Genomic DNA, 26,606 nt, shown 5'->3' with positions numbered 1-26,606 from the left:
GGTATCTAGGTCGACAAAAAATTCTTCTGTCAACCTAGCACTGTCTACACTGGGGGCTAGGTCAGCATTTTGTTTTATACATCCCTAAGAGACGTAGCTATGCTGATATAAGTTCCCCTCTGGGGCAAATCCTAGATTTTATGCACGGACTTAGGGGCAAGGAATTCTCACATGCGGATCACTCCATGACTGAGCCTTTGGGGCTTCCCACTCTCTCTCCACAGAGTGGAATGGCTGGTAGTTTCAGCCCCAGCTCCACTCATCCCCCAATCCCCTTGTAAAATGGGGCAAAATGATCCCTGCAGAGCACAGCTCTGTCATGTGTGTTGGGTGCAGCCTCCCAGGATCTCGCTTCACGTCATGCAGCAGAATCTTACTGGTTCTGCTGCATACTGTGTGCCCTGAACTCCTTGAGGATGGAAGCAGGATGTGACCGTATAGGCTTTACAGCTCTAAAGCAACGGTTAAAAGGAAGCCAGGCCAAAAGTAAAACCTAGCATAAAGTTTTTATAATCTAGTGGGTGTATATTGTCTGGATAGTAACTAGCTATTGTTTATAGAGAGAGGTGGAGAAAATCCACAGTGCCACCACCAAAAAAGCTATTTTTAAGGTTCTACAACAGAAGTTTACAGATATTAGTTCCCAAGTTGTATTTACACAAGTGATGCTGTTTGCTCATGTACAAAGCCATCTTGGTATAAGGTGCACTGATATATAGGGGATGAAATCGTTGTATTAAAATAAAAAGAAAAGGAAAATATACAAGGCATACTAATTTCAGCATCTATTATTTATTACAAGTCAAAGGCAACTGCTTTAACTAGAAGAGAAAAAGAACCATTCTGCCTCTGCAAATGCTGAAATCACATTATAATGACTAAGTTCAAAAGTGAAGGCTAAAATCTAGCTCCTACTGCCAATATGCTACGGGTACCATTTGAGAAAATTGACAACTTAGGTCAGTTAGATCACTGGCCAATCAGACATTATCAGCTAGGAACCTCTGAACCAATGTGTCTTCTCTTCATACACTAGCTGGAGACTCAAAATGTTCTATTCTGGGTGATTTTAAAGATGAAGATCTTTCTCACTGTGGAAGGACAAATGAAAATTAAGCCTTGATGCTTTAGAATCAATACTTATTAATACTGCAGAACATTATTAAAGCATTTCCTGCATCTCCTTAATAATGGATCAAGAATCAACTCTGAATGAGATATTTATAACTTAGCCATGCAAATCTTCATGGAAATTTACCAGCTGAGGCACAAAATCTGCTTTGCTGACTGAACCATGAGTACAATGATTAAAAAAACAAACAAAAAATCAACCCAATAATATTGTAATTGCTCATTAAAAAAAAGGGATTATACTCCTGGAGCTAGGGGGCTGGCAGAAATCTGCAAGGCTGATATTAACTTGCGTAGATGTATCTTCAGAGGGCACCTAGTTATAAGCAAGCTCTGTGGAACAGGCGAATAGCAAGGAGGAACTTTTCAATGACATTTTCCACTCAGCTTTTCTCTACTCTCCTTCTGTATATGATATTCGCTCTTTCTCTTCCTTCGCAAATGTCATGTATTATGAGTCATTTCTTCTCAGGCAAAAAGAACAGGCTTAAAAAGGAAACACTCTATAGCAGATCAATGACTCAGTATGATGTCCTGCTTTTTAAAATTTTCCACTGTGAAAAACCTATGACTAATTTTTTTCCCTCAGGACTAGGGGTAGCACATCTCTTCTACTCTAGTTTTATTTACTTTCCCTATCCCATCAGCCTGCTGCTTTCTGCACCCTCCATGTAGCATATTTTTGGAAACAATACAAATTGTTTGGACTACCTACCCACCTCTCTGTATTAGCTCAGTTAGCAGGCTGAATGTACTGCCATGTACTGTACTATTCAGCAGGATTCACAGATGTACAGAGCAAGGAGATGTATTTACCCTGTAGCACATAACCAACTTTTGAGGTTTCTGAGAAAGTGCAGGAAAGATCACTGGAAACTGGGACCAGGGAAAGGAATGCAACACCATCTGGCTTAAAAACCTCACCAACAAGATCAAATCCAATGGGTTTGTGTCTTTGGGCTTTGTTTGGTTTGTTTCCTTCCAAGGTGAGAAATCAAAGAGCAGACCAAATCACTGAGGCTAGGACTGAAAAGTGATATAAGTAGTAACAAGAGTAGCACCAGATCACCAGCACACAGCTACTGCCAATCCTGTGCTGTGTTGCTAAGCACTGGTACCTTGATGCTTAGGGGAAGGGCAGAGTTAACAGGACCCTCCAAGCTGGTGCCACTAAAAGCTACTCCACAAACTAGTCCTTCCTGATCCCAGCGAAGTCAACGGCAAAGATCATATTGACTTTGATGAAGCTAGAATTTCACTCATAGCTCTTAAAAGAGGGAACTCAATATCCCAAAGCTGCTCTCTCACTCAACCCCCCTCCCCCCCAAAAGCAGGCTACTTACCTGTTCTGTAACCAGAGTTCTTCAAGATGCATGGTCCCTATCTATATTCCACTCTGGGTACACATGTGCACCATGTGCCTGAGATCAGTTTTCAGCAGTGTTCATTGGTTCGCACCTGAGCCACTCACCTCTTAATGCTCTGATCTGAGGGCATAAGGGGCAACGTGAACCAATCGCCTCTCCAGTTCCTACTTTACCGCAGATCAAGTCATGATCCCAAGCAGAGGGGAAGGAGGGCAGGTGGTGCAGTACAAATAGGGACCACACATCTCAAACAACTCTGGTTACAGAACAGGTAAGTAACATCCCTTTCTTCTTCAAGTGCTGGTCCCTGTGTGTGTTCCACTCTGGGTGACTGATGAACCGTATCTATTGTGGAAGTGAGTGCGAGCACAAGTAGGAAACAAACAATTAGAGCGGTACCCAGACAAGCATCCGCTGTCGAGGCCTGAACTATGGCATAACGTCTGGAAAAGGTATGCATCAAGTTCCATGTAGCAGTTTTGCAGATTTTGCCAAAAGGAACATCTTTCAACGAGGCTACTGAAGTTGTCTGGGCTCTGGTAGAGTGAGCTCTCACACCCTGTGGTGGGCTAGTATTGGCTACTATCTCACAGCACAGCAGGATGCATCCAGAGATCCATTTAGAGAGCTTTTGGGATGATACCTTAGCAGAATGGATGAGAGTAGTAGCTGTAACAAATAACCTTGGTAATTATCTGAATGGTTTTGCTCTCTGCAGACAGAAAGCCACTGCTCTGCGAATGTCCACGGGTGGTAGACATGTCTTAATTAGAAGTGTGTAGTTTTAGAAAGAAGGTAGGTAAGTTAATGGTTTGAGTGAGGAGAATGTCCAAAATGACTCTGGGTATAAATTTAGGATGCAGTCTTAATATGATGCTATCTTTGTGTAAGACCGTGTATGGTGGATCTGCCATAAGAGCTCCTAGTTCTCCACAGTGGCTATTAAAAAGACGACTTTTATGGAGAGATGGCATAGCAAGCCGGTTGCCAATGGTTCAAACAGAGCTTTTGTGAGCACTGATAAAACGAAATTAAAGGTCCCACGTTGGAGTTGGTTTTGCTTACAGGTGGAAATGTCTGAAGGAAGCCTGTGTGGAAGTGGATCATTACAGGATAGGCAAAACTGGAGCAGTTATCGATCAGTGCTGATAGCTGCCAAGTAAGCAGTCACTGAGTGGAAAGAGAGTCCTGTGGCCTTTAGGGATAGAAGGTAGTCCAGGATAGCAAAGACGTCTGATTCTGCTGGAAAAGGGTGGTGATTATAAGCCCAGATAGAAAATAATTTCCACTTGACTGCACAACATTTTCTAGTAGACTCCTTTCTACTACTGTTGAGAATAGCCTAGATATCTCTCAAATATGCGCTCTCGAGGCTTGATGCCCATCCAAATAGGCTGTCAGCTATAATGAGCCTGGACTGAATTGACCGATTCTGCCTTGCATTGCATCAAAAGGTCTGGAAGGTGATGTTCGGATGAGCCGACAACTAAGGAGACTCGGAAACCTGCAGTACCAGGGCCAGTTGGGAGCGATCGGTATGACCCACGCCATGTCCTGCCAGATTTTCCTCAGGACTTGAAGTAATAAGGGGATGGGGGAAAGATGTACATTGATTGCCTAATCAGGGAACCAGAAGAGCGACTCCCATGGAGTTCTGACCAAAGGCCCGCCTAGAGCAGTAGTTCACACATTCTGTTCTTGTGGGACACCAAAAATGGAATACTGTCTGTATCACTGAGTTACGAAGCTCCCACGTGTGGTCCTGGGAGAAGCACCTTCTGAAGCTCTCCCCTGGGGCATTGTGTACTCCCAGTGTGTGACAGAGTTATCTTATGTTGAATACACCAGTTCCAGAGTTTTACATCTTCTATACAGAGAGGGTGTGGATTGCTCCTCCCTGTTTGCTTATATAGAATACTGTGGCGAGAATGTATGAAAGGGAGAAACTGGAAGCCTCCTGGACTGCGCTCAGTTTGAGCTGGTTTATGTTCATTTTGGCTTCATTTCCTGACCATATGCCTTGACCCAAGTGTTCACCCAGGTGTGCACCCCATCCAAACATGGAGGCATCTATGATGAGAACCTTCTGTAGTAAAGTTGGAGAGAATGGGACTCTGACACCCTGTGCCCCATGTTCACCACTTTTATATGGTTATGATATATTTTGTACATAGTACGCCTTGTGAGGTATCATTTGAAACTCAATCTACTGAACATCATTGTCCTGTTAAAATGTGTTTTTCAACATTGCATATGGAGCGATGCCATTTTACTATATGATTGTTACTGAAATATGCTCTAGTTCTGGGGAATGCTCACAGACTAGCTCCTCAGAGACGACAAAGAATGGACCGCAGGTGTTAGAAAACTATTAACTGCTGAAGCAACCATTCGCCAGCAGGAAAGACTGTAAACAAAGAAATTTACCATTCACCTGAAAGATGTTTCAAATCTCACATACACAGGGGACTGTTTTGTCTAATACTAGGCATTACATTTGATAGCTACCCAACACATCTGCACAGCTGATCACCACCAGAGGGAAGATGAGTGGTGTGAGACAGCACTCACGCTGATGCCAGGAAGGTGACCCACCCTGACCCCTGCACGTACAGTTCTCCTCAAGGATGGAGTAAAGAAAGCACTCATCTCCACTGTGAACTGAGGCCTCCCAACAGACAGGATCCTCTCCCTGCCCCCTCCCCCCAACAGAAATGAGTGAGATATTGTGGAAGCACAGATATACATATCCTAAGGAACTTTCTCCAATCTCTCTTCTCCCCCTTTCTTGCCTCCCCTTGCCCCACAAACACCAGGGAAGCCAGAGGGTGTGCGCGCGGGGGGGGGGGGGGGGGAGAATAGAGACAACCATCAGAGTGGAGGACAAAGGGAGAAGGTATCTGCTTCTTTTTTTTCTTTATTAATCCTTTCCTTTTCTCTGTATTAAAATTTTAAGAGCGAAGTACCAAATATGAAGAGAGAATCAAAATGAAGTTGGAGAGAGGAAAAGTCAGCAAAGAACAAGGGAACTGAAGAGAAAGAAGAATGGTATTAGAAAGAAAAGGTGTAAAATAATAAAGTTATTAAATACAGAAAAACAGAATAAGGGAAAAAAGATGCTGAAGAAGGCCACATGAAAGATACATCAAGATGTAAAGGAGAAGAAAAGAAGAGACTGTGATATCAAAATGGCTAAAAGACATATATGTTTGATTTTACATCAATCGCAACAATGGACAAATTAGCGTAGGAGGAAAGTGGGGGAGGGGCAACAATGCTTGGCTGTGAATGGGATGTGCTCAGGAGCCCTGCATTCATACACATGGGGACAGGCAGGGAAACACCCTCCATCTCTTATATCCCCAGCCAGGATAGGATACGTCTACGCAGCAACTAGACACCTGCGACTGGCCCGTGCCAGCTGACTCAGGCTCAGGCTGCGAGGCTGTTTCATTGCCCTGTAGACGTCTGGGCTCAGGCTGCAGCCCGGGCTCTAGGACCCTGGGAAGTGGGAAGGTCCCAGAGCTTGGGCTCAAGCACAGGCCTGGAAGTCTGCACAGCAGCCCAAACCCCATGAGCCTGAGTCAGCCAGGATGGGCCAGCACCAGGTTTTTCTTTGCTGTGTAGACATATCCTTCAAGTTTGGAATAAATTAGAGTTAGTGATTTGGGAGCAGGTGGAGGGAGTGCATGTTTACTGCCCTCATGTGCACACTTCAGTGCTGGTTTTTCCAAGCACCCGACATGAAATAAGAAAGCAAATTTGAGGCCCTGAAGTTTTGTTGGCTTCCAAAGACATTTTGTCTTCCGCCACGTGAGAAAGTCATTCGGAGGTTCTCAAGCCTGGTCTTTTTGTTCTCCACTGACTGTGGTTCTCCACTCAATTTGATACAGCTACAAGGATTCCCCAAGCATCAGCTGCCACATTAGCAGTTTTGATTTTGATACCTACTGAGGCCCATGTGCTGCTGTGGCACACAGGGGCTATAAATAAATGGCAATGGGCCAATAGAGGATTCCCATGACAAAGGTTGTGTAGGATCGCTATTACAGGGTTTTAAAGGGGGTAGAACAAGCCTCTAGGAAATACCCTGGCATAAGGGTGTTCCCTGGGTGGCACTGAGCTACTGAAGCAGCCCTACGTTGTCTCCATTGCAGCTGCTGGGAATGTATTGTGAAAGGTAAAGGTTGCAACCAGCATGAACTGCACTTCTGCTAATTTTTTCTCAAGAACAGCCCCTCAAAAAGGCTGTTGCAGCCAGGCACAGGTTAAAGCAGTCTGAGTGTTTAAAGCCACCTTTACTCCCGGTTTCTCTTCGTGTGCCAAGAGCAACTTGGCTAGAATGGCAAATGTGGTCTTTAGGATCCAATTGTATATGGCTGTGTGTAACCGTGCGGACTCACCGCTGCGGCGCCTCATGCTGGTCATCCATGGGAATTAGCTCTTCCAGCGTCCTGGAGCGCCCCCTGCAGGCTGGTGATCCGCCTTGCCACTGGCCCCGTGTCCCTCCCAGGACCCCGGTGCCCTTTTTCTGGGTTCTGCCCCCTGGCAGTACCCCCACAGTTCTGGGTCTCCCCCTCCCAGGGGAACCCCCACCCACTAACCCCACCTCGCCTCAGTGTAAGGCTACTGCCAGTCACCATCTAGCCCCACGCCCTGGGGCAGACTGCAGTAAACACGCACCACAGGCAAGGTTGGGTTTGGACCTGCTGCCTGTGCCTACCCCTGGGCTGCCCTCTGCAACCCCCAGTACCTGTTGGCCTAATGCTAGGCCGCAGCCTGGGGCTATCCAGGCTGGAGCTCCCCGGCTCCTCTGCCTTTCCCCAGCCCTGCTCCACCCAGGTACCCTGTCTCTAGCTCCCTGCAGCCAGGCCCTTCTCTCTCTGAATGCAGAGAGACTGTTTGGCCTCTAGCTCACAGCCTTTTTATACAGGCCAGCTGTGGCTTGATTGGGGTGTGGCCCAGCTGCGGCTGCTTCCCCAATCAGCCCAGCTTTTTCCCCTGCCAAGGCTGTTCTTCCTCTCCCAGGACTGTTGTTAACCCTTTCAGGCCAGGAGCGGGTGACCACCCCGCTATACTGTGTATCACTGAATGTCTTGAAAGTAAAACAAGTCAGAAGAAGAATCTTTGAGCTTAAAGCAGGGACTCGGACTGGATAACTAGGAAATTCCTTTCCACTTTAATACCTACTATTCTATAAAAGGTAGTCACTCTCCAGTAGTTTCAATATGGGTGGTAAAGTCAGTGTGGGAGATAGACTTTGCTAGTAGCATCATGCACTTGTAAATACGTAGTAGCTAAACAGTGTCCTGTACTCGCAAATACATACTAGCTAAAGAAATCAAGGTCCTAACCAACGTTTTTCGTGTGGTGAACATCAAGTTGCAAAGAAGAGGCCTTTGTCGTGCAATGGACTGAGAAAAGAATTAATTCTATGCCTATCAGAATACTTTACCAGCTATAGGCAGGGTAGACAACAGTTGTAAGGACAGAGTAGATGACACATAAATGGACAGAACAGAATTAGTTCACGGAGTGGGATTTAAGCTCGTCTCTCAGAGAGTCAAGGAAGTAACCTATCTGGTTTTTAATGAAGATTGTTTCATACAGTTTGTTATTCAACTTGGAAAAGTTAGATAACATGCTATCTTTTACTTCTAGGACCAACAACAACTTAATATTTTTTCCTGCACCCTAAAATGGTTATGATGACCAAAAGTAGACTACACCCACACCGAACGAACCATATTAAATATGCCCCTTTTCCACGTAAGAACTAACACATATGTCCATAAATGTGTAGGTACACACAAGATTTTGACTAGAGCCCTGCAGTGGGATTGGGATCCCACAGCCATAGTTGCGGGAATGAGATAAAAATTCAACAAACTATGTGGGAGTGGGTGGGAGAAGGTATTAAGTGGTGGGATGGGATTAAAAATTAGTCCCTGACAGGGCTTTAATCTGTACGACATCATTTATACAAGTTACAATCTTGCACAGAAACATTTAATTCCCACTAACCTTTAATCGTGTCACAAAGTGCTTAGCAACAGCAAATTCTGAAGCTGGGTTCCCAAGAAGGATCTCAAAACGATACTGCAGACCTAATTTGTCTCTCACTTCTTGTAACCTCTCTCTTGCTAGCATTGCTAACTGCACGGAGGGAACTCTAATGATAAGCATATGGCCACAACCATTCCTATTCTTTCCTGGTGAAGTGATGAGGTCATCCATTATGCTGAGTGTCTCGGGGGTGCTGTGGTCTCTAAGGGAGGCCATGGTTGTGAGAGCCATCAGGGCTTCAGAATACTGCTGAATAAGAAGGTAGCAGCGAATCACCATGCTGTGCAGCCTGGGGTACCTTCAGAGGAACACAGTTATATGTTGGTCAGTAAATATGTTCAATAAAATGATCACTTGAAAGTCAGCTCTGACATAGGCAGGCCTGGATGGCAAGAAAAAGGAGCTCATTTTATGTGTAGTACATAAATACTGAAAGCCTCAATCTCTATTAACAATTATGAGCGGTAAGGGCATTATGCTATTTTTATAGGCATACATGGCATGTACAACTACAGAAGAAGGCACAGTCTAATTCAGACACTGTTAGTATCAGTGATGATCCAGTCTCACTTAATTGTCCAAGGTTTTTTTTTCCCCTTCTATCAAGTTTTGTGGAAGAAAGAAGTTTTAAGGCGGGGGGGTGGGGGTGGGGGAATATAAACTTACACCACTCACAAAAAGACTAGACTTAACAACGTTGCACACTTTGTTGGATCTCAGCCAAGGGCAAACTAACAGTTTGGCTTGCAAGCAAAACGATAACAGTCTTTTTCTCATGTTGGAGCTAAATTCAGTGAGTATAAATCCAAACAAGTAGGACCAAATACTAAGAAAAAGTGAAAACCTACTGAACTTAAAGAAAACAATCCTATGTCTAGTCATTGTAACAATCTACTACTATATTTAATAAACATGGAAATGTAATAGGAATAAAAGTTGGTTTGAACAATCACAAATGACAACATATACAGACAGCATGCTGCATTGATGAGATCAGCAGTGTTGAAAATGATAGTACTGCCTTAGTTCCTGTACTTAGCTTCTCTTATCTATATGTTACAACACATCCAGCCTTGGCCCTGTGGAACTGGATTGCTTTGTTCTCTATAAGGGAATATGGAGCTATTGCCAGTCAGGTCCTGGTCAGCAAACACCAAAAGTTGTCACCATAAAGAGGCCGTTCTGTGACCCATATGAAATTTATTGAAATTCTCAGTTCATTTGCTAGTGGACAGTGTCCACATCTGGCAAACTTCTTGTCACTCTCTGCAGAGAAGCCATAGCATAGAAAATGAATTACCCACTCAGCCTTCTAGATCAGGACTAAGGCAAAATGGTAAAACAGAGTGGGCAAGCCTGGACCACACTGCTTATGCCATATCAATTACCTGGATAAGCAGAGGACTTCAGTTTGTAAGGCTATCAATCTGACACAATCATTAAATTCATTACAAAATAAAAAAATGGAACAAACTCCTGGAATTCCAGTATCAAGGGGCTGTCCAAATTCCAAAAGCATCATTCTTAAGCCAAAATGCGTTTAAGTAACTGGTGCATTTTCGGAACCCTGTAACTGAAATGTCAAAAAAGTTATAACATCTACATTTGGTTTATTCCACGTTATGCACATGTAAGAGTGGTGAGACAATGCAAACTTCAAACAGGATCCATTATTCTAACTTCCTAGAGGATTACACTAGATAAAATTGAAGAATATGAAGAAAATATCTGTGTGAACTTCGATCCTTCTACCAAATACCTAGTGTTGCACATTGATCCGATTCCATTTATGACAGAGTGACTGAATACCAATTATAAGAAGTGCATGTATGGACTAAATTTTCAAAATTGGACAGCTAAATTGCACTCACATTTGCACCTGTAAATTTTTGAGGCAAGAGAGGGAAGTGAGGCAGCCAGTTTTTAATATATGGCACTTAAAAGATATCCAATTAACAAATTAAAGTGTTTGTTCAGAATGCTACCTAACCATTTCTTGATAACCAGTTACACTGTGACATTGTGTCTCTGTCCATTTGTGATATGGCATGTAAGCTTGGGTCATGGTTAGGCACAATTCAAAACTCTTATTATTTACCTTTCTAAGAGTGTGTTCACCATTTTTTCAAAGTTTTCATCACATCTCAGCAGAGGACTAGTGATTCCCCATTGTAGAGATTTGCTGTATTCATTCAAGCCAAAATACAGCTTCTCCTCGCTGCCCATTTCCTCCTGTTCCAAACAAAGATATCACAAACATAAAAGACGGTCACTCACCGTTGTAACTGTTGTTCTTCAAGATGTGTTGCTCATATCGATTCCAATTAGGTGTGCGCGCGCCACGTGCATGATCATCGGAGAATTTTCTACCCTAGCAACACCCGGTGGGTCGGCTGTGGAGCCCCCTGGAGTGGCGCCTTCATGGCGCTGGATATATACCCCAGCCGACCCAGCGCCCCCTCAGTTCCTTCTTGCCGGCTACTCCGACAGTGGGGAAGGGGGGCGGGTTTGGAATGGATATGAGCAACACATCTCGAAGAACAACAGTTACAACGGTGAGTAACCGTCTTTTCTTCTTCGAGTGCTTGCTCATATCGATTCCAATTAGGTGACTCCCAAGCCTTACCTAGGTGGTGGGCTCGGAGTGAGACATTGCTGTGTGCAAAACCGCTGACCCGAATGCAGCATCGTCTCTGGATTGCTGCACCAGCGCATAGTGAGCTGCGAATGTGTGGACTGACGACCAAACTGCAGCTCTACAAATGTCCTGGATCGGGACTTGAGCCAGGAAGGCAGTCGAGGAGGCCTGGGCCCTCATGGAGTGAGCGGTGAGGCGCGGCGTCGGGGCGTCGGCCAGGTCGTAGCAAGCACAAATGCAGGACGTGATCCAAGAGGACAGGCATTGTGAGGAGACCGGTAAGCCTTTCATCCGGTTGGCCACTGCAACGAAGAGTTGTGTCGTCTTCCTAAACGGCTTTGTACGGTCAATATAGAAAGCCAGGGCCCTGCGTACGTCCAAAGAATGCAAACGCTGGTCTTGGCGAGTAGCGTGTGGCTTAGGATGGAAGACCGGGAGAAATATATCCTGGTTCACGTGAAAAGGTGAGACTACCTTGGGAAGAAAGGCAGGGTGGGGGCGAAGCTGCACCTTGTCCTTATGGAAAACAGTGAATGGGGGCTCGGACGTAAGCGCCCTGAGTTCAGAAACGCGCCTTGCTGAGGTGATGGCTACAAGGAAGGCTGTCTTCCAGGATAGGTACAGGAGCGAACAGATAGCCAATGGCTCGAACGGAGGCCCTGTGAGCTTGGAGAGAACCAGGTTGAGATCCCACGTCGGAACGGGCTGGCGTTGCTGTGGGTACAGTCGGTCTAAGCCCTTGAGGAATCTAACGACCATCGGGTTAGAGAAGACCGAGGAAGCAAGTTCTCCTGGGTGGAACGCCGAAATAGCGGCGAGGTGAACCCTGATTGAAGATATCGCCAAGCCCTGCTGTTTTAGGGATAGGAGATATTCAAGTATGAGAGGAATAGGTGCCTGCAAGGGGGACGTGGCTCGCTGCTCGCACCAACAGGAGAAACGTTTCCACTAGGCTAAGTAAGTGGTCCGTGTAGAGGGCTTTCTACTTCCCAGCAGAATCTGCTGGACGGACTGCGAGCATTGCCGCTCTGTCCGATTCATCCATGGAGCATCCACGCCGTGAGGTGGAGCGATTGCAGGTCGGAGTGACATAGTCGGCCGTGGTCTTGAGAGATGAGATCTGGACACAGGGGAAGTGTGATCGGTGTTTGAACCGATAGCTCCAACAGTGTGGTGTACCAGTGCTGCCTCGGCCAAGCTGGAGCGACTAGAATTACCCATGCCTGGTCCCTGCGTAGCTTGAGCAGTACCCTGTGGACCAGTGGAAATGGAGGGAAAGCGTAGAACAGGTGGTCTTTCCAGGTTAGAAGGAACGCGTCCGACAGAGAGCCCAGAGCTCGCCCTTGTAGGGAGCAGAATGCGTGGCACTTCCTGTTGGCTCGAGATGCAAACAGGTCGACCTGGGGAAATCCCCACCTCTGGAAGACGGAGTAGATGGTATCCAGGCGAATTGACCACTCATGTGTCTGGAAGGACCTGCTGAGACGGTCCGCTAGCGTATTCTGGACTCCAGGAAGAAATGATGCCGTGAGATGTATCGAGTGGGCGATGCAGAAGTCCCACAGGCGAATGGCCTCTTGGCATAGAAGCGACGAGCGGGCTCCGCCTTGCTTGTTGATGTAAAACATCGCCGTGGTGTTGTCGGTGAGAACTAACACACAACGGCCCTGCAGGAGATTGAGAAATGCCTGGCATGCCAGGCGCACCGCCATCAGCTCTCGAACATTGATGTGCAGGGCTAGTTGGGGTGCGGTCCACAGGCCCTGGGTATGGTGCTCCCCGAGGTGAGCGCCCCATCCTAGAGATGAAGCATCTGTGACCAGGTGCAGGGAGGGTTGTGGGGCATGAAACGGCACTCCTGCGCAAACCGCCTTGTGATCCAGCCACCAGGTGCGGGAGGTCAAGACCGAGCTCGGAACCGTGACCACCATGTTTAGGTTGTCCCGATAAGGACGGTACACCGATGATACCCAGGCCTGAAGTGGGCGAAGCCGAAGTCTGGCATGCCTGGTTACGTAAGTGCAAGAGGCCATGTGACCCAACAGGGCAAGGAACGTCCTTATTGTCGTAATCGGAAAGGCTCTGAGCCCTCGAATGACGCTTGTGATGGTATGAAAGTGATTGTCTGGTAGAATAGCTCGGGCACGTCTGGAGTCTAGGACTGTCCCAATAAATTCTATCCTCTGGGTTGGCTCTAGAGTGGACTTCTCTTTGTTGAGTAGAATGCCCAACTCGTGGAATGTGTGTACTATTATGTGGACGTGAGCTTGAACTTGCTCTCTGGTGCGGCAGCCTACCAGCCAGTCTTCTAAGTACGGGAACACCTGTATCCCTTGTCGACGAAGGTATGCTGCCACGACAGCCATACATTTTGTGAACACTCTGGGGGCCGAGGACAAGCCGAAGGGAAGGACTGCAAATTGGTAGTGCACCTTGTTTACTACAAATCGCAGGAAGCGCCTGTGAGGCGGATAGATCGCTATATGAAAATATGCGTCCTTCATGTCGAGGGCGGCGAACCAGTCTCCAGGATCCTGGGAAGGGATAATGGTCCCCAATGATACCATGCGGAACTTCAACTTTACTATGAATTTGTTGAGTCCACGTAAGTCTAAGATGGGTGGCAGACCCCCTTTTGACTTGGGGATCAAGAAGTAGCGGGAATAAAACCCCCTGCCCCTTAACTCTGGCGGAACCTCCTCTATGGCCCCCATAAAGAGGAGCCCAAAAACCTCCTGTGTAAGGAGATGCTCGTGAGAAGGGTCCCTGAAGAGGGACGGGGAGGGAGAGAACGAAGAAAACTGGAGAGCGTATCCCCTCTCCACCGTGCGAAGGACCCAACGGTCCGAGGTTATAAGGGACCAAGCACGGTGGAAACGGGAGAGGCGATCCCGAAAGGAGGGAGCTGGATCCTGGGTGGTGGCTGGGGCGCCGTCCTCGACCGCACCTTCAAAAGTTCTGCCTAGGGCCTGAAGGTGGCCTAGGCGGCCCCTGGTTCTGACCAGGTTGAGGGCCGGTCGACCTTCGCCTACCACCTCGTCCCCGCCTTCTGGCGAAGTCCTGTCTCGGACGAGGCGGGGGAGGGTAGAACCTTTGAGGCTGGGGCCTAAAGGGTCTGCGCTGGGGCCCTGGGACATGCATCCCCAGGGAGCGCATGATCATTCTCAAGTCCTTGAGGCTCTGCAGTCGAGAGTCCGTCTTCTCCAAGAACAGCCCATGGCCCTCAAAGGGTAAATCCTGCAGGGTCTGCTGCAGTTCTGGCGGCAAGCCTGAGACCTGGAGCCAGGAGACTCGCCGCATGGCGATACCTGAGGCCAGCGTCCTCGCGGCCGAGTCCGCTATGTCCAAGGAGGCCTGTAAGGAGGTCCGTGCCACCTTCTTACCCTCCTCCACTAAGGCCCCGAACTCTTCCCTTGAGTCCTGGGGAACCAACTCTTTAAACTTCCCCATAGAATTCCAGGAATTAAAGTTATAGCAGCTCAAGAGCACCTGCTGGTTAGCCACTCTGAGTTGCAGTCCTCCTGCTGAATACACCTTATGCCCAAACAAATCGAAGCGCTTAGCGTCCTTCGATTTGGGCGCTGCAGCCTGCTGGCCGTGACGCTCCCTTGCGTTCACCGATGACACCACTAGTGAACACGGTTGGGGATGAGTATATAGGTACTCATAGTCCTTGGAAGGGACAAAGTACTTCCTTTCCACCCCTCTGGCTGTGGGTGGAATAGAGGCAGGAGTTTGCCATATTGTAGTGGCATTAGCCTGAATCGTCCGAATCAGAGGCAATGCCACCCTGGATGGGGCATCAGCCGAGAGGATGCTCACCACCGGATCCTGCACCTCTACTATCTCCTCCGCCTGGAGATCCATATTACGCGCCACCCTACGTAATAGGTCCTGGTGGGCACGAAGATCTATCGGGGGCGGACCTGTGGCGGTTGTGCCCACCACAGCCTCATCTGGGGAAGATGAGGAGGATGCCTCAGGTGGCAAGGGGTCTAATGGCGGGTCCTGCTCCAAGGGTCCCTGAAGCGGAGCATCACCTGCCCCTGGGTCCAGGGCCTCAGGTGGTGTAGGCACGGGAGCCTCCATGCCCCCTGGGGGAGGGCGGGAGATAGTGGCCTCCGGGACCCTGGGCTCAGAGCGTGCCGAGCGAGAGGCTGATGGTGGAGCCCCCTGCGCCTGGTGATACGCCCACGGGGTCCAGAACGACCAGTGCGTAGGTCCCTGTGCAGGGTCCTCCGCCACCTCCTGCCAGTGGCCCAAGTCAGCCGCAGCAGCCTGACCCTGAGGAGGGTATGCCGATCTCGAGGCCCCATCGGAGGAGCGAGACGCTGATCTCGAGGGCCAAGGCGGTGCCGAACGCGTCGAAATCGGCTCCAGATGATATGGTGCCGATCGGTGCCGGTCCGGAGGTGATCTGTCCCTGCGCGGTGCCGGTGAACGGTACCGGGATCGGGATCGGTGCCGGTGGCCATGTCGGTGCCGAGATCCGGATCTGGACCTAGACGAGGATGACCGCAAGTAGACATGGTACCGGGAGCGGCCCCTCGAACTCGAGCGGCACTCGTACCGGTGCCAGGAACTACGTCTGGAGTCCAATCGGTACCAATGATCGTGACGGTGCCGAGACGTAGAGCGGTGCCGCGAAGAAGATCTTGGCCGCGAGTACGACCGGTGCCGAGGCAATAGTCGGCGCCGGGACTGCGAGCGGCGTCGGGACCTGCTCCAAGACCTGGAGCGGTGCCGTGAGTCCACGTCCTGAGACGGTGGGCGCACCAGGGCAGGCTTGCCCCTGGATTGCACTGCGCGAGGAGCCGACGGTGCCGGTGGTTGGGGCGGTGCCGGCTCCGTGAGAGCAATAAGGTCTCTCGCCGTCGCGAAGGTCTCTGGGGTGGACGGAAGACAAGGCTCCACCACCGACCGAGGTGGTGATCCAGTCTGCACTGGACTCAACGGCCGCAGTGCCGGAGTCGACGGTGTAGCAGGCACTTGCTTCTGGCAGTCCAAAGGCGGACGCGGCTCTACCCCCGGCACCGGGGGAGCCGGCGTCTTCAGGACAGCAGTCTCCTGCGCCTTGCGGGATTTCTTGTGTCCCAGAGATAAGGACCGGTGCCGAGGTCCCTGTGGTGGGCGCGGTGCCGAAAGAGGCCGGTGCCGTGAGGCCTTGTCCGACTCTGCCCGCGGTGCAGTACCGGTCGGTGCCGCAGGGGCGCTGCGCACCGAGGCGCTTGGTGCCGGGGCTGGACGCGCCGATGGAGGATCCGGGCTAAGTGCCGCCTCCATGAGGAGCTGCCTAAGCCTAAAGTCCCGCTCCTTTTTGGTTCTCAGTCTGAAGGCCTTACAGATCTTACACTTATCTGTCTGATGGGACTCTCCTAGACACTTCAGACACGAGTTGTGCGGATCACTCGTAGGCATAGGCTTAGCGCAGGATGCGCACGGCTTAAAGCCAGGAGCCTTGGGCATGAGCCCGGCTATGCGCCGGGGGGAAAAGAGGGGAGAACAACCCCCTTAACCCCCGCTAACTATTTATAACTATTAAAAAGTAAGATGAATAACTATCTAACACTATACAACTATCTACAGAAATAACCGGATAAGCTAGGGAGAGTGGAGAACAGCTATGCAGCGCTCCACAGTTCCAACGACCGTCAGGGGCGGTAAGAAGGAACTGAGGGGGCGCTGGGTCGGCTGGGGTATATATCCAGCGCCATGAAGGCGCCACTCCAGGGGGCTCCACAGCCGACCCACCGGGTGTTGCTAGGGTAGAAAATTCTCCGACGATCGTGCACGCAGCGCGCGCACACCTAATTGGAATCGATATGAGCAAGCACTCGAAGAAGAATGAAAGTTAGAGACAATTTACATTTATCCTGTATTATGAAACAGAAAGTATTTTTCCTGAGAAAATATCTTTGATTTTCATTCTTCCCAGTTATGACTTCTTCCATCGAAAACAAGATGTTAAATATTTGCTGCTAATTTAACATTTGATTAAGTTTGTTAGACAGAGAGAGACAGACAAATTTTTCCAGAACATTATTCCTAGTCTTAGCAGGAAATATTTGGGATTTAATATTATGGATTAAAAGAATATTCAGAATTATCATAATTAATGCTAATACAAATTTTGGAGGGGATTAACCCTCATGAACAGGGCTTAAGCCAGTCTTTATTAGAGATCAGCATAAAATGAAATGAAGGGGAACATTATCCCACCTATGTCTACTGGGGGGTTCTTACACCTTCTCTGAAGGACCTGGTGCTGGCCAGTGTTAGAGACAGGATAATGGACTAGATGGACCCTGGGCCTGATCCTGTATGGACATTCCTGTGTTCCTATGGGATCAGGGATGACTTACCTATTACAAAACAAGCTTAATCATGGGTTGCTGTCTTTTGTATTTTTTTCCCCTTTAAGGTGCTTTTAGTTTTAATTCTAGATACAGTTCCTCCCAGAAAAGCTAATGTCAGGAAGTCTCCTTGATATAAGCATTACTTACTAGCATTATGGTGATTGCTTGCATACAAGGGAAGGATACTAGGATGACATTAATAGTAAGCACTAGTGTCATGACTATAGATTGGTTATGGGCAAAATCAGTTTGCTTTAAACTCACGCTATCATTGGCCTACTGGTGGTCATTCAGCTCTATTAACTAAGGGCTTGCCTTCACGTACAGTGCTACAGCTGCACCAGTGCAGCTGAGCCACTCTAGTGCTTTAGCGAAGATGCTACTACGCCGCCAGGAAAGCTTCTCCAGTCAGCATAGTCAATCCACCTCCCTGAGAGGCAATAGCTATGTTGATGGGAGAAGTTCTCCCACTGACATAGCGCTGTCTACACTGAGGGTTAGGTCGGTTTTCTCACACCCCTAAGTGATGTATTTATACCAATATAGGTCTGTAGTGTAGACCTGGCCTAAGAAATACATATTCTTAGCTTATATAGGTCTGTAATATTGGTATTTTTCAAGTGACAGAACTATGTAATGAGTATACACTGAGCATTTACGGATGTAAATGCACTGCAGTTATTTCTCATGCAATGCAGGTACAGTGTAATTAATATATAGGAATTTGTCATTATGTACATGGATCCAGAATAATAATAAAAGGGTATAGTGCAGTATAGGCCATACCTATAGTGTATAAGGTTCACCAAAATATTAGTTCTGCCAGCCTTTTTATACCTAAAATTAGTTCAGGAGGTTCAACAAATTTCAAACTCGGAGTTTGCTCATCCCTGTAATAGACCTTTATCAGGGCAAAGGAAAATGTTGTTTCTAAGTCTAAATATCAGTGCCACCTCGGCCTCCGATGGCCCCAAGGAGAAAAAGGCTGGGACTCCACTATAACTTCAGGTAGTAAACAATTTACAGCATGGAAAAGAGATTTCTCCACAGGTTTCTGTTTATATATCTGAGGCTAGGTCTACACGGGGGGAGGGGGGGTCGATTTAAGATACGCAAATTCAGCTATGCGAATAGCGTAGCTGAATTCGACGTATCCGATCCGACTTACCCCGCTGTGAGGACGGCGGCAAATCGACCGCGGCGGCTCCCTCATCGACGGCGCTTACTCCTACCTGGGCTGGTGGAGTACGCGCGTCGATTCGGGGATCGATTGTTGCGTCCAGACGAGACGCGATAATTCGATCCCCGAGAGATCTATTTCTACCCGCCGATCCAGGCGGGTAGTGAAGACAAGCCCTGGGTTACACATTCTAGAATGTGGCAAATGTAAGAGTATACTACAACTCTTAGCTTAACAGTTACACACTTACCATATTGTCAAATTGTATCCAATGTACCTCGTTGTTGGAGCTTATTCTGGACTGCTGTGTCTGCAGGGCATAGGGGAAAGAGCTGACTTGGAGGACCAGGAGATTGAAAGCTTCAGTGACTTCTCTGCAGTTAATAACTCTATCAGCCAGTCCATGACTGGGTTCACCATGTGTTAGAGAACTTGAGATGGCACTGTGGAAATAAAAACACACAGAATGGCTTTATTGTCGCCTTCAGATTCAACTGGTAACATTAAAATCTCTAGATGAACAGGGACCCAAAAGCCCCAGGTCATCAGACTCTGAAAAGGAACATCAGCAAGGTGTTCTATATAGAGAAGCCCAAGAGTGTGGGAGAAATAATGGAGCGAAGTCCCCCACTGGGAAGCACTAAATCAGCCTGCCAATTTAAAGGATTAGAACATAGGAAAAAGTTAAAAACAAGCTAAAAAGAGAAGGACGTGTCTCAGCTGGACCAGGCTGTTACATGAATGAGGAGGGGGCAGAGAGGTGGGGGAGCAGGGACAAAAATTAACTGGATTGCTCAACCAGAAACAGTCCTTATATAGGGGACTTTGAGGGCATAAAATGTGTTTGATTTCCTGTCTCCACTTGCTGGTAGGTGGACATAACACTCACTTGTCTCAACAAACCTAATAAGATATAGGAGAATTCCATATTTGGCACCACAATAAAAATATAATACTAATTTGGTTTTGAGAAAAAAATAGAGTGCATTTTGTTTACTAAAATTCTACAGTCCGAATGTGTCCCAAAACCATACAGACTGTACCTGGATACTTGAGCAGTGAAACAAGAAGGAATATATTTTGCTCTCATGGGTCAAATTCTCTCTGTCTTTATGCAAGTAAGAATTTTTGATGATTCTTGCATGGAGCAAGGCAGTATAATTTATAGCCTTCATTTCCCAAAAGACGTGATGACGGGACTTCACATGGAGAGAAAGTCTCTGTGTTTTGTGCCACTCAGATTAAACATTGACACTTACCCTCCATGCTCATGATGCTTTATCATTGTTTTGATATTAAGAATTCTCACCTTAAAGTAACCAGGGTTGTATTTAAAGGAAGAGAAAACAAATGACCCTCATTATCTCTCTGTGGCAAATAGTTATATTTTCTGTAAGGCTACTCAAATAAAAACAAAACAAAAATACTCAGGCTTAAACAACATTAACTACTGTGCTCACTAACATGGGGAAGGTTTGGGTATGTCAGGACCTTGGTACTGAACCCAGGCCCAGCAGGTCCTTAAGTAGCAGCCTTAGCTGCTATACCACAGCAATGTCCTAAACAGGTTCCCGCGACCAACAGCCTTCATACTAAAGGCCTACAAGCCCAAAGGAGTCACATCCCAAACCTCTGATTGGATGGACAGGCAGCACTCTTATTGTGTACCCGACCTATACAGAGGAAGAAGCAGCTGTCTGAGCAATAGACTAGTGCCAACTGGTTGCTCACCAGACCACCTTGCCTTGCTTCACTTCCCCTGCTGCCTCACCACCTCATCTGATCTCACCTTCCCAACCCACTGACCCAGCCCCATGGATTGGATTTTCCAGCTGCTGACCCATCCAAGAACTCTGACCGTTGCCCCAGACTGCCTCTAATACAGATTGACCTGCCGGCTACCTGACCACCCAGGCACACTGGACTACTGCTCTGGATTGCCTCCTAAGCCTGCCCTGGCCACTGGGCATTACAGTGAGTGGTTTGTTTGTGCAGTGATGTACAGGTAGAAGAATGGAGACCAGTTTCCTCCCTGATGATCTGATTTGGTGGGGGGGGGGGAACTCGCCCTTTCCTTTGTTCTAGAGTATTGGTTTGTGGCTAAAGGTAGGATGGGGGGGAGGGAAGGAAGATTATCAGTCTCTCTTCTACTCTGCTCAGTTACAGATGAGAAAGAAATGGGACTGGGAAAGACATGAGAAGTTGGATGAGAATGGCTATGCAGAGAAAAGGATGACGGGGGATCCCTAGGAGCATTCTTGCTAGGGATTTAAAAATCTAAAGTTGACCCCACCTTACATCGAATCTGAATGATAGTTTTAAAAAATATCTAGGATGGACAAAGATGATGACTTCTGTTTATGAATCTTTAAATGGCTGGGGCACAAGGAAACATCAGGCTGAGATCATAATTTTGTTTTATTAAAAATCCTGAGTATTAATATACAGTAGAATAAATTTTTGCCTTGCTATTGTGAAGCACTTACCTTGTTAAATCTACGTGGGCATTGTCGTGAACCAGCACAAACAAGGTGTATGGATTCTGCTTCACCCGTCTCATAAAAACTTCAAACTTTGTTTGGATCTCATTGTCTAGCCGTACTACATATTTCTCAGCTCTCTGATAGGCTGTCCCATTCTCTTCTAGGCCCAAGTCAACAAGAACACCTTCCAAAAAGAAAAAAAGAAAATTCCTTTGCCTTTATCTACAAATAAGGCCTTGTCTACACTACAGAGTGTCGTCAACAAAAGTTGCTTTTTGTCGACAGAACAGTGGAGATATGTACACACTATCGTGCTACTTTTGCCGACAGAACTCTCCTGTTTTGCCGATAAAATAAAATCACCTTGACGAGAGGCAGAGAGTTTTTTGTGGAAAAGTCATATCAACCTATGGGCAGATTTCCTGTGGGTTTTGTGAGAAGAGCTATGAACGAGACATGGTGCAGTGCCGAGTGCAGATAAAGGGGCTAAGGCAGACGTACCAGAAGGCAAGAGAGGCAAACCGTCACTCCGGTGCTGCACCCAAGAGCTGCCACTTCTATCAGGAGCTGGACACCATCCTTGGTGGTGATCCTACCTCCACCACCAAGGACACTTCGGAGGGGCTGGAGGCAGCGGACAGTGGACCTAACCCTGAGGAAAAAGTTGTGGACGAGGAGGTGGAGTTGGAGGACATTTGTGGAGCCCACAAAAGGGTCGTGCAGTGTTGCGGTGAGTCAGGAATTCTTTTCCACTCCGGAGGGGTCTAGCCCATCCCAGCACTCCATCTCCAGTGAGCATGATGCAGGAGAGGAGACCCCCGGTAAGTGATCTTTTTGAGTTGATGCTGCTTGGTTATATGATGTACAGCTGTTCTTTGCTCTGTATACTGTAGAGGTGGGTAAAGGGACAGCAGCAAGGAGCACTTCAACAATAGGCTGAGAAGATGCAGAATGACCATGGATTGTACGTTTGGCAGATTAAAAAAATCTTAATGAGGAAAGCATTCCCCATGGTCATAGGAGCCTGCTGCACACTCCTGAATCTTTGTGAGGCTAGGAATGAAAAGTTTCCACAGGGGTGGAGCGCTGAGGCAGATCACCTGGTTGCTGATTTTGAGCAGCCAGATACCAGGGCTATTAGAGGGGCACAACGGTGGGCAATTTGACTCAGGGAAGCTTTGAGGCAACATTTTGATAATGAGCTCCAGTAATGTGTATTTCTATAAAGCAATCTGCCATGCTTCATTAATTTCTGTTTTCTTATTTTGCCTAAAACTTGTGATGATTCCTGAGTGGGATTTGTAGTAAGCAAATTATTAAAATGCATGTATGTTTTAATACCAGCAGCAATCACTATGTGTAGGACACAAATAAAGATTGGTTATCTTTCAGAGAGTTTGTTTTTATTAAACACCAATTAACACACATAAAAGAGTTGGTGTAGGGAGATAACAGTATTGGGCAGGGGAGGCTGTCATAGCTGTGAGTAAATCCAGCTATCATTCTGGAAGTTGTCCTAAGGGGTGGAGTGACGGGATACCAAGATGTTCCAGGAAGTTGCAAGGAATGTGCGTGAAGAGTTTGGGGAGAACAGGGGAAACAGTTCTGATTTGGCTGCAGGGGTGGGCGAGCATGCATTTGTTCTGCCTGGAGCGTGATTAGGGACTTCAACATCTCTGTTTGCTCCTCCATCACTTATCATCTGCTCCTGGGCCTTTATAATGTGCTCCTCACTGTCCTTTCTGTCCCGCCTTTCCATTTCTCTTAACTCCTTGTGTTCTCTTTTTTTCTGACTCAGAGGATTGGATCACCTCTCGGAACATGTCCTCCTTGCTCTGCCTTGGTTGCTTTCTCATCTGGCAGAGGCACTTCTCCAGTGCGTAGGAGGTTCCCCTGAAGGCCACATCTGCAGAAGCACAAGAAGCAATACATAGACGCATGATTGTTAGTTCACGTACAGCACTGAATCATTATAGTAAAATACACCTCTTTTAACATACTAATCACTTTCTCACTGTCCCTTGGCATGCACACATCTCAGTGAACACCCTAAACATGGTGAGTTCGGCCCAGGTGTTTAAGATGGGGCAAAGGATATAGGTGATGTTTTCAGGGGATCAGTGAAGGCAACGGGACAATACTGTAAATTCTACCACCACTTTGAAGCCAATATCTCACTCCTGAGGGTAAGCAAGGATGAAAGGGTGCATCTCCTGCATGCGTGCAGCTTCAGACCTGGTCCCTATGCTGCTCGCCTGTGTGCCACTTTGGTCCCTGCACAAGTGATTGCCAAGTTCCTCCAGGAAAGTTTTCTAAAGATTTCTCTGGAGGATTCCTCTGAAATCTCGGTGTGCACCAACACACTGTTCTGCTGCACTGCTTAGCTGCACAGGGGAATGTGAAGCACACTAAAACACAGCTAGTCTTGCACATTTCTATCCATTCACCCACCTCTACAGTATACAGAGCAAAGGACAGCTGTACATCATATAACCAAACAGCATCAACTCAAAAAGATCACTTACCAGCGGTCTCCTCTCCTGCATTATGCTCACCGAAGACGGAGTGCTGGAATGCACTAGATCCCTCCAGAGTGGAAAAGAGTTACTGACTCGCCACAACATCACACGACCCTTTCGTGGGCTCCACAACATCCTCCAACTCCACCTCGTCATCCACAATTTTGTCCTCAGGGTTAGGTCCACTGTCTGCTGCCTCCAGCCCCTCCGAAGGGTCCTTGGTGGTGCAGGTGGATCACTGCCAAGTATGGCATCCAGCTCCTGAGAGAAGCAGCAGCTCTGGTCACAGCACCAGAGCAATGGTTCACCTCTCTTGCCTTCTGGTACGCCTGCCTCTGCTCCTTTACCTTTGCTTGGCACTACACCGTGTCCCGTTCGTAGCCCTTCTCACAAAACCCATGGAAAATCTGCCCCTAGGTATCGAAGTTCCTATAACTGGAGCAAAGCTGGGACTAGACAGCCTCCTCTCCCCATATACTAAGCAGATCCAACTGCTTCGCAGTGGTCCAAGAGGGAGAGCATTTGTTGCGTGGAGCCGCCATGGTCAGCTGGGAAGATGCGATGTGGGCTCTCCACGCCGAGCAAACAGGAAGTGGAATTTCAAAAAGTCCTGGGCCTTTAAAGGGGGAAGGGTGGATGCTTGTTTACCTGGCAGCAAGACAGTGGAGTTTGAACTGCTGATCAGAATGGTCAGGATAGGCATTGAGAGACAGCTCCTGGAGGCCATTTACTGTGACAAAACTAAGTGCGGTGTCTACACTGACACTTTGTCAATATGACTTGGCCACAAAAAGATCTGTGCCTCTCGTCAACGTGATTTTATTTTGTTGGCAAAACAAGAGAGTTTTCTCTGCAAAAGTAGCATGGCAGTGTGTATGCCTCTGCTGTTCTTTCGACAAAAGCTGCCTTTTTTCAACCAAACTCTGTAGTGTAGACAAGGCGTTAGTGGGATAGATTTAATTTCACGGTGGTGAGTGAAAGTTATTTCCCCACTTCTAGATTTCCTCCAAGAAGGGGATGGATTTATGAGCAGACCAGAGACTCATAACATTACTAGAAAAAAATCATTTAGATCTATATAAGAATCTTCAATATGGCATTAAGTTGGGTCAGACTCAGTGACACTAAGTTTAGTTTCCCTGTACTTGGCTAATACATTCTTCCCACTAGATGGATACCTGAGAAAAAGATACTTGGGCATCCCCTTCAAAAATTCATAAGTTTACAGGTGCCTCTTGCCAATATTGGGTCAATCTTTTCTATTGCTCTCAGGTAAAACTAAAATTGCTGACATATTCCTCCAGCCTACTCCAACGGACAGGAAGTACAGAAGCACCATGCCTGCAATCCCTGTAAGCTGTCTTGGGAATTATTATATTCAACTTGAGCATAAAGAACAGCTGAGAGAGAACCTCTGCTCAGTGCACAGGAGCAGCAAAATAGGAAACATAGTGTTAGACTGTATGAGGAATGGAAGAGAAAATAGTAATGCCATTATATAAATCAATGAGGCACCCTCTTTTCAAATAATGTGTTTAATTGTTGTCACCTTATCTCAAAAATATCAAGAAAGATAAGGGATGCAGAGATGGACAACCAAATTAGATGTATGGGAGGCTTTCTTTATCAAGAGACGCTGAAAAGACTGGGACTGTTTTAGTTTTTATGGGGAAAATAAACTAGAAGACTTGATTTCAGGAACACTTGACACAGTTCCACATGATAGTCTCATAAGCAAACTAGGGAAATCTGGTCTAGATGAAATTCTATAAGGTGGGTTCACAACTAGTTAAAAAACAACAGAGTAGTTATCATGATTCGCTGTCAAACCAGGAGGACATATCTAGAGGGCTCCCACAAGGGTCTGTCCTGGGTCTGATACTAGTCAATATTTTCATTAATGACTTGGACAATGGAGTGGAGAGTGTGCTTATACATTTTGGAGATGACACCAAGCTGGGAGAGGTTGCTAGAGCACTTTGGAGGATAGGATTAGAATTCAAAATGACCTTGATAAATTGGAGAATTGATCTGAAATCCACAAGATGAAATTCAAAAGACAAATGCAAAGTGTTACGCTTAATGAAGGAAAAATCAAATGCACAACTACAAAACAGGAAATAATTTCCTAGGCTGTAGCACTGCAGAAAAGGAACTGGAAGTTACAATGTATCACAGATTTAATGGGAGGCAACAATATGATGCAGTGGCAAAAAAAGCAAAGTATTCTGGGGTGTATTAACAGGAGTGTTGTACGCAAGACACAGAAGGTAACCTCTCACTTTACTCGGCACTCGGCCTCAGTTACAGTGTCCTGTTCTGGGGCACCGCACTTTAAAGAAGATATGGACATATTGAAAAGAGTCCAGAGGAGAGCAACAAAAATGATAAAAGGTTTAGAAAACTTGACCTGTGAGGAAAGGTTAACAAAAATTGGTCATGTTTAGTCCTGAGAAAAGAAGACTGGGGGAACGGGGAGAGGAGGACAACGACTTGAAAACAATCCTCAAATATGTCAAGGGCTGTTATAAACAGGACTGTGATCAATTGTTCTCCATGTCCACTGAAGGTAGGACAAGAAGTAATGGGCTTAAACTGTAGCAAGGGAGATTTAGGTTAGATATTAGGAAAAACTCTTAACTATATGGATGGTTAAGTACTGGAATAAGTTACCGAGGGAGATTGTGAAATCCCCATCACTGGAGGTTTTTAAGAACAGGTTAGACAAACACTTGTCAGGGATGGTCTAGGTATATTTGATCCAGCCTCAGCGTGGGGGGGAACTGGACTAGATGACCCCTTTCCAGTCCTACATATTTCGATGATTCTGTGGTAGGCATATAAAAAAATGTATCGAGAAGTTGCA

At 47.0% G+C, this 26,606-nt stretch overlaps 1 protein-coding gene across 1 annotated transcript in view; it reads right to left on the bottom strand.

Moving 5' to 3' along the window:
* Positions 1-26,606, bottom strand: part of GREB1L (GREB1 like retinoic acid receptor coactivator) — a 237,564-nt gene that overhangs the window by 34,300 nt on the left and 176,658 nt on the right. Inside the window, exons 17-20 of the mRNA XM_024206494.1 lie at positions 21,225-21,405; positions 18,989-19,181; positions 10,663-10,796; positions 8,523-8,862 (exon numbers count right to left, since the gene is read on the bottom strand). Coding sequence (XP_024062262.1) covers positions 8,523-8,862; positions 10,663-10,796; positions 18,989-19,181; positions 21,225-21,405 — 848 coding nt within the window. The remainder of the gene's footprint in view (positions 1-8,522; positions 8,863-10,662; positions 10,797-18,988; positions 19,182-21,224; positions 21,406-26,606) is intronic.

Source organism: Terrapene carolina, unplaced genomic scaffold (assembly GCF_002925995.2).
Source record: "Terrapene carolina triunguis isolate 2854851 unplaced genomic scaffold, T_m_triunguis-2.0 Scaffold58, whole genome shotgun sequence".
Taxonomy (NCBI): Eukaryota; Metazoa; Chordata; order Testudines; family Emydidae; genus Terrapene; species Terrapene triunguis.
The sequence above is the reverse complement of the archived record's forward strand: the minus strand, read 5'-3'. Positions and strand labels throughout refer to the sequence as shown.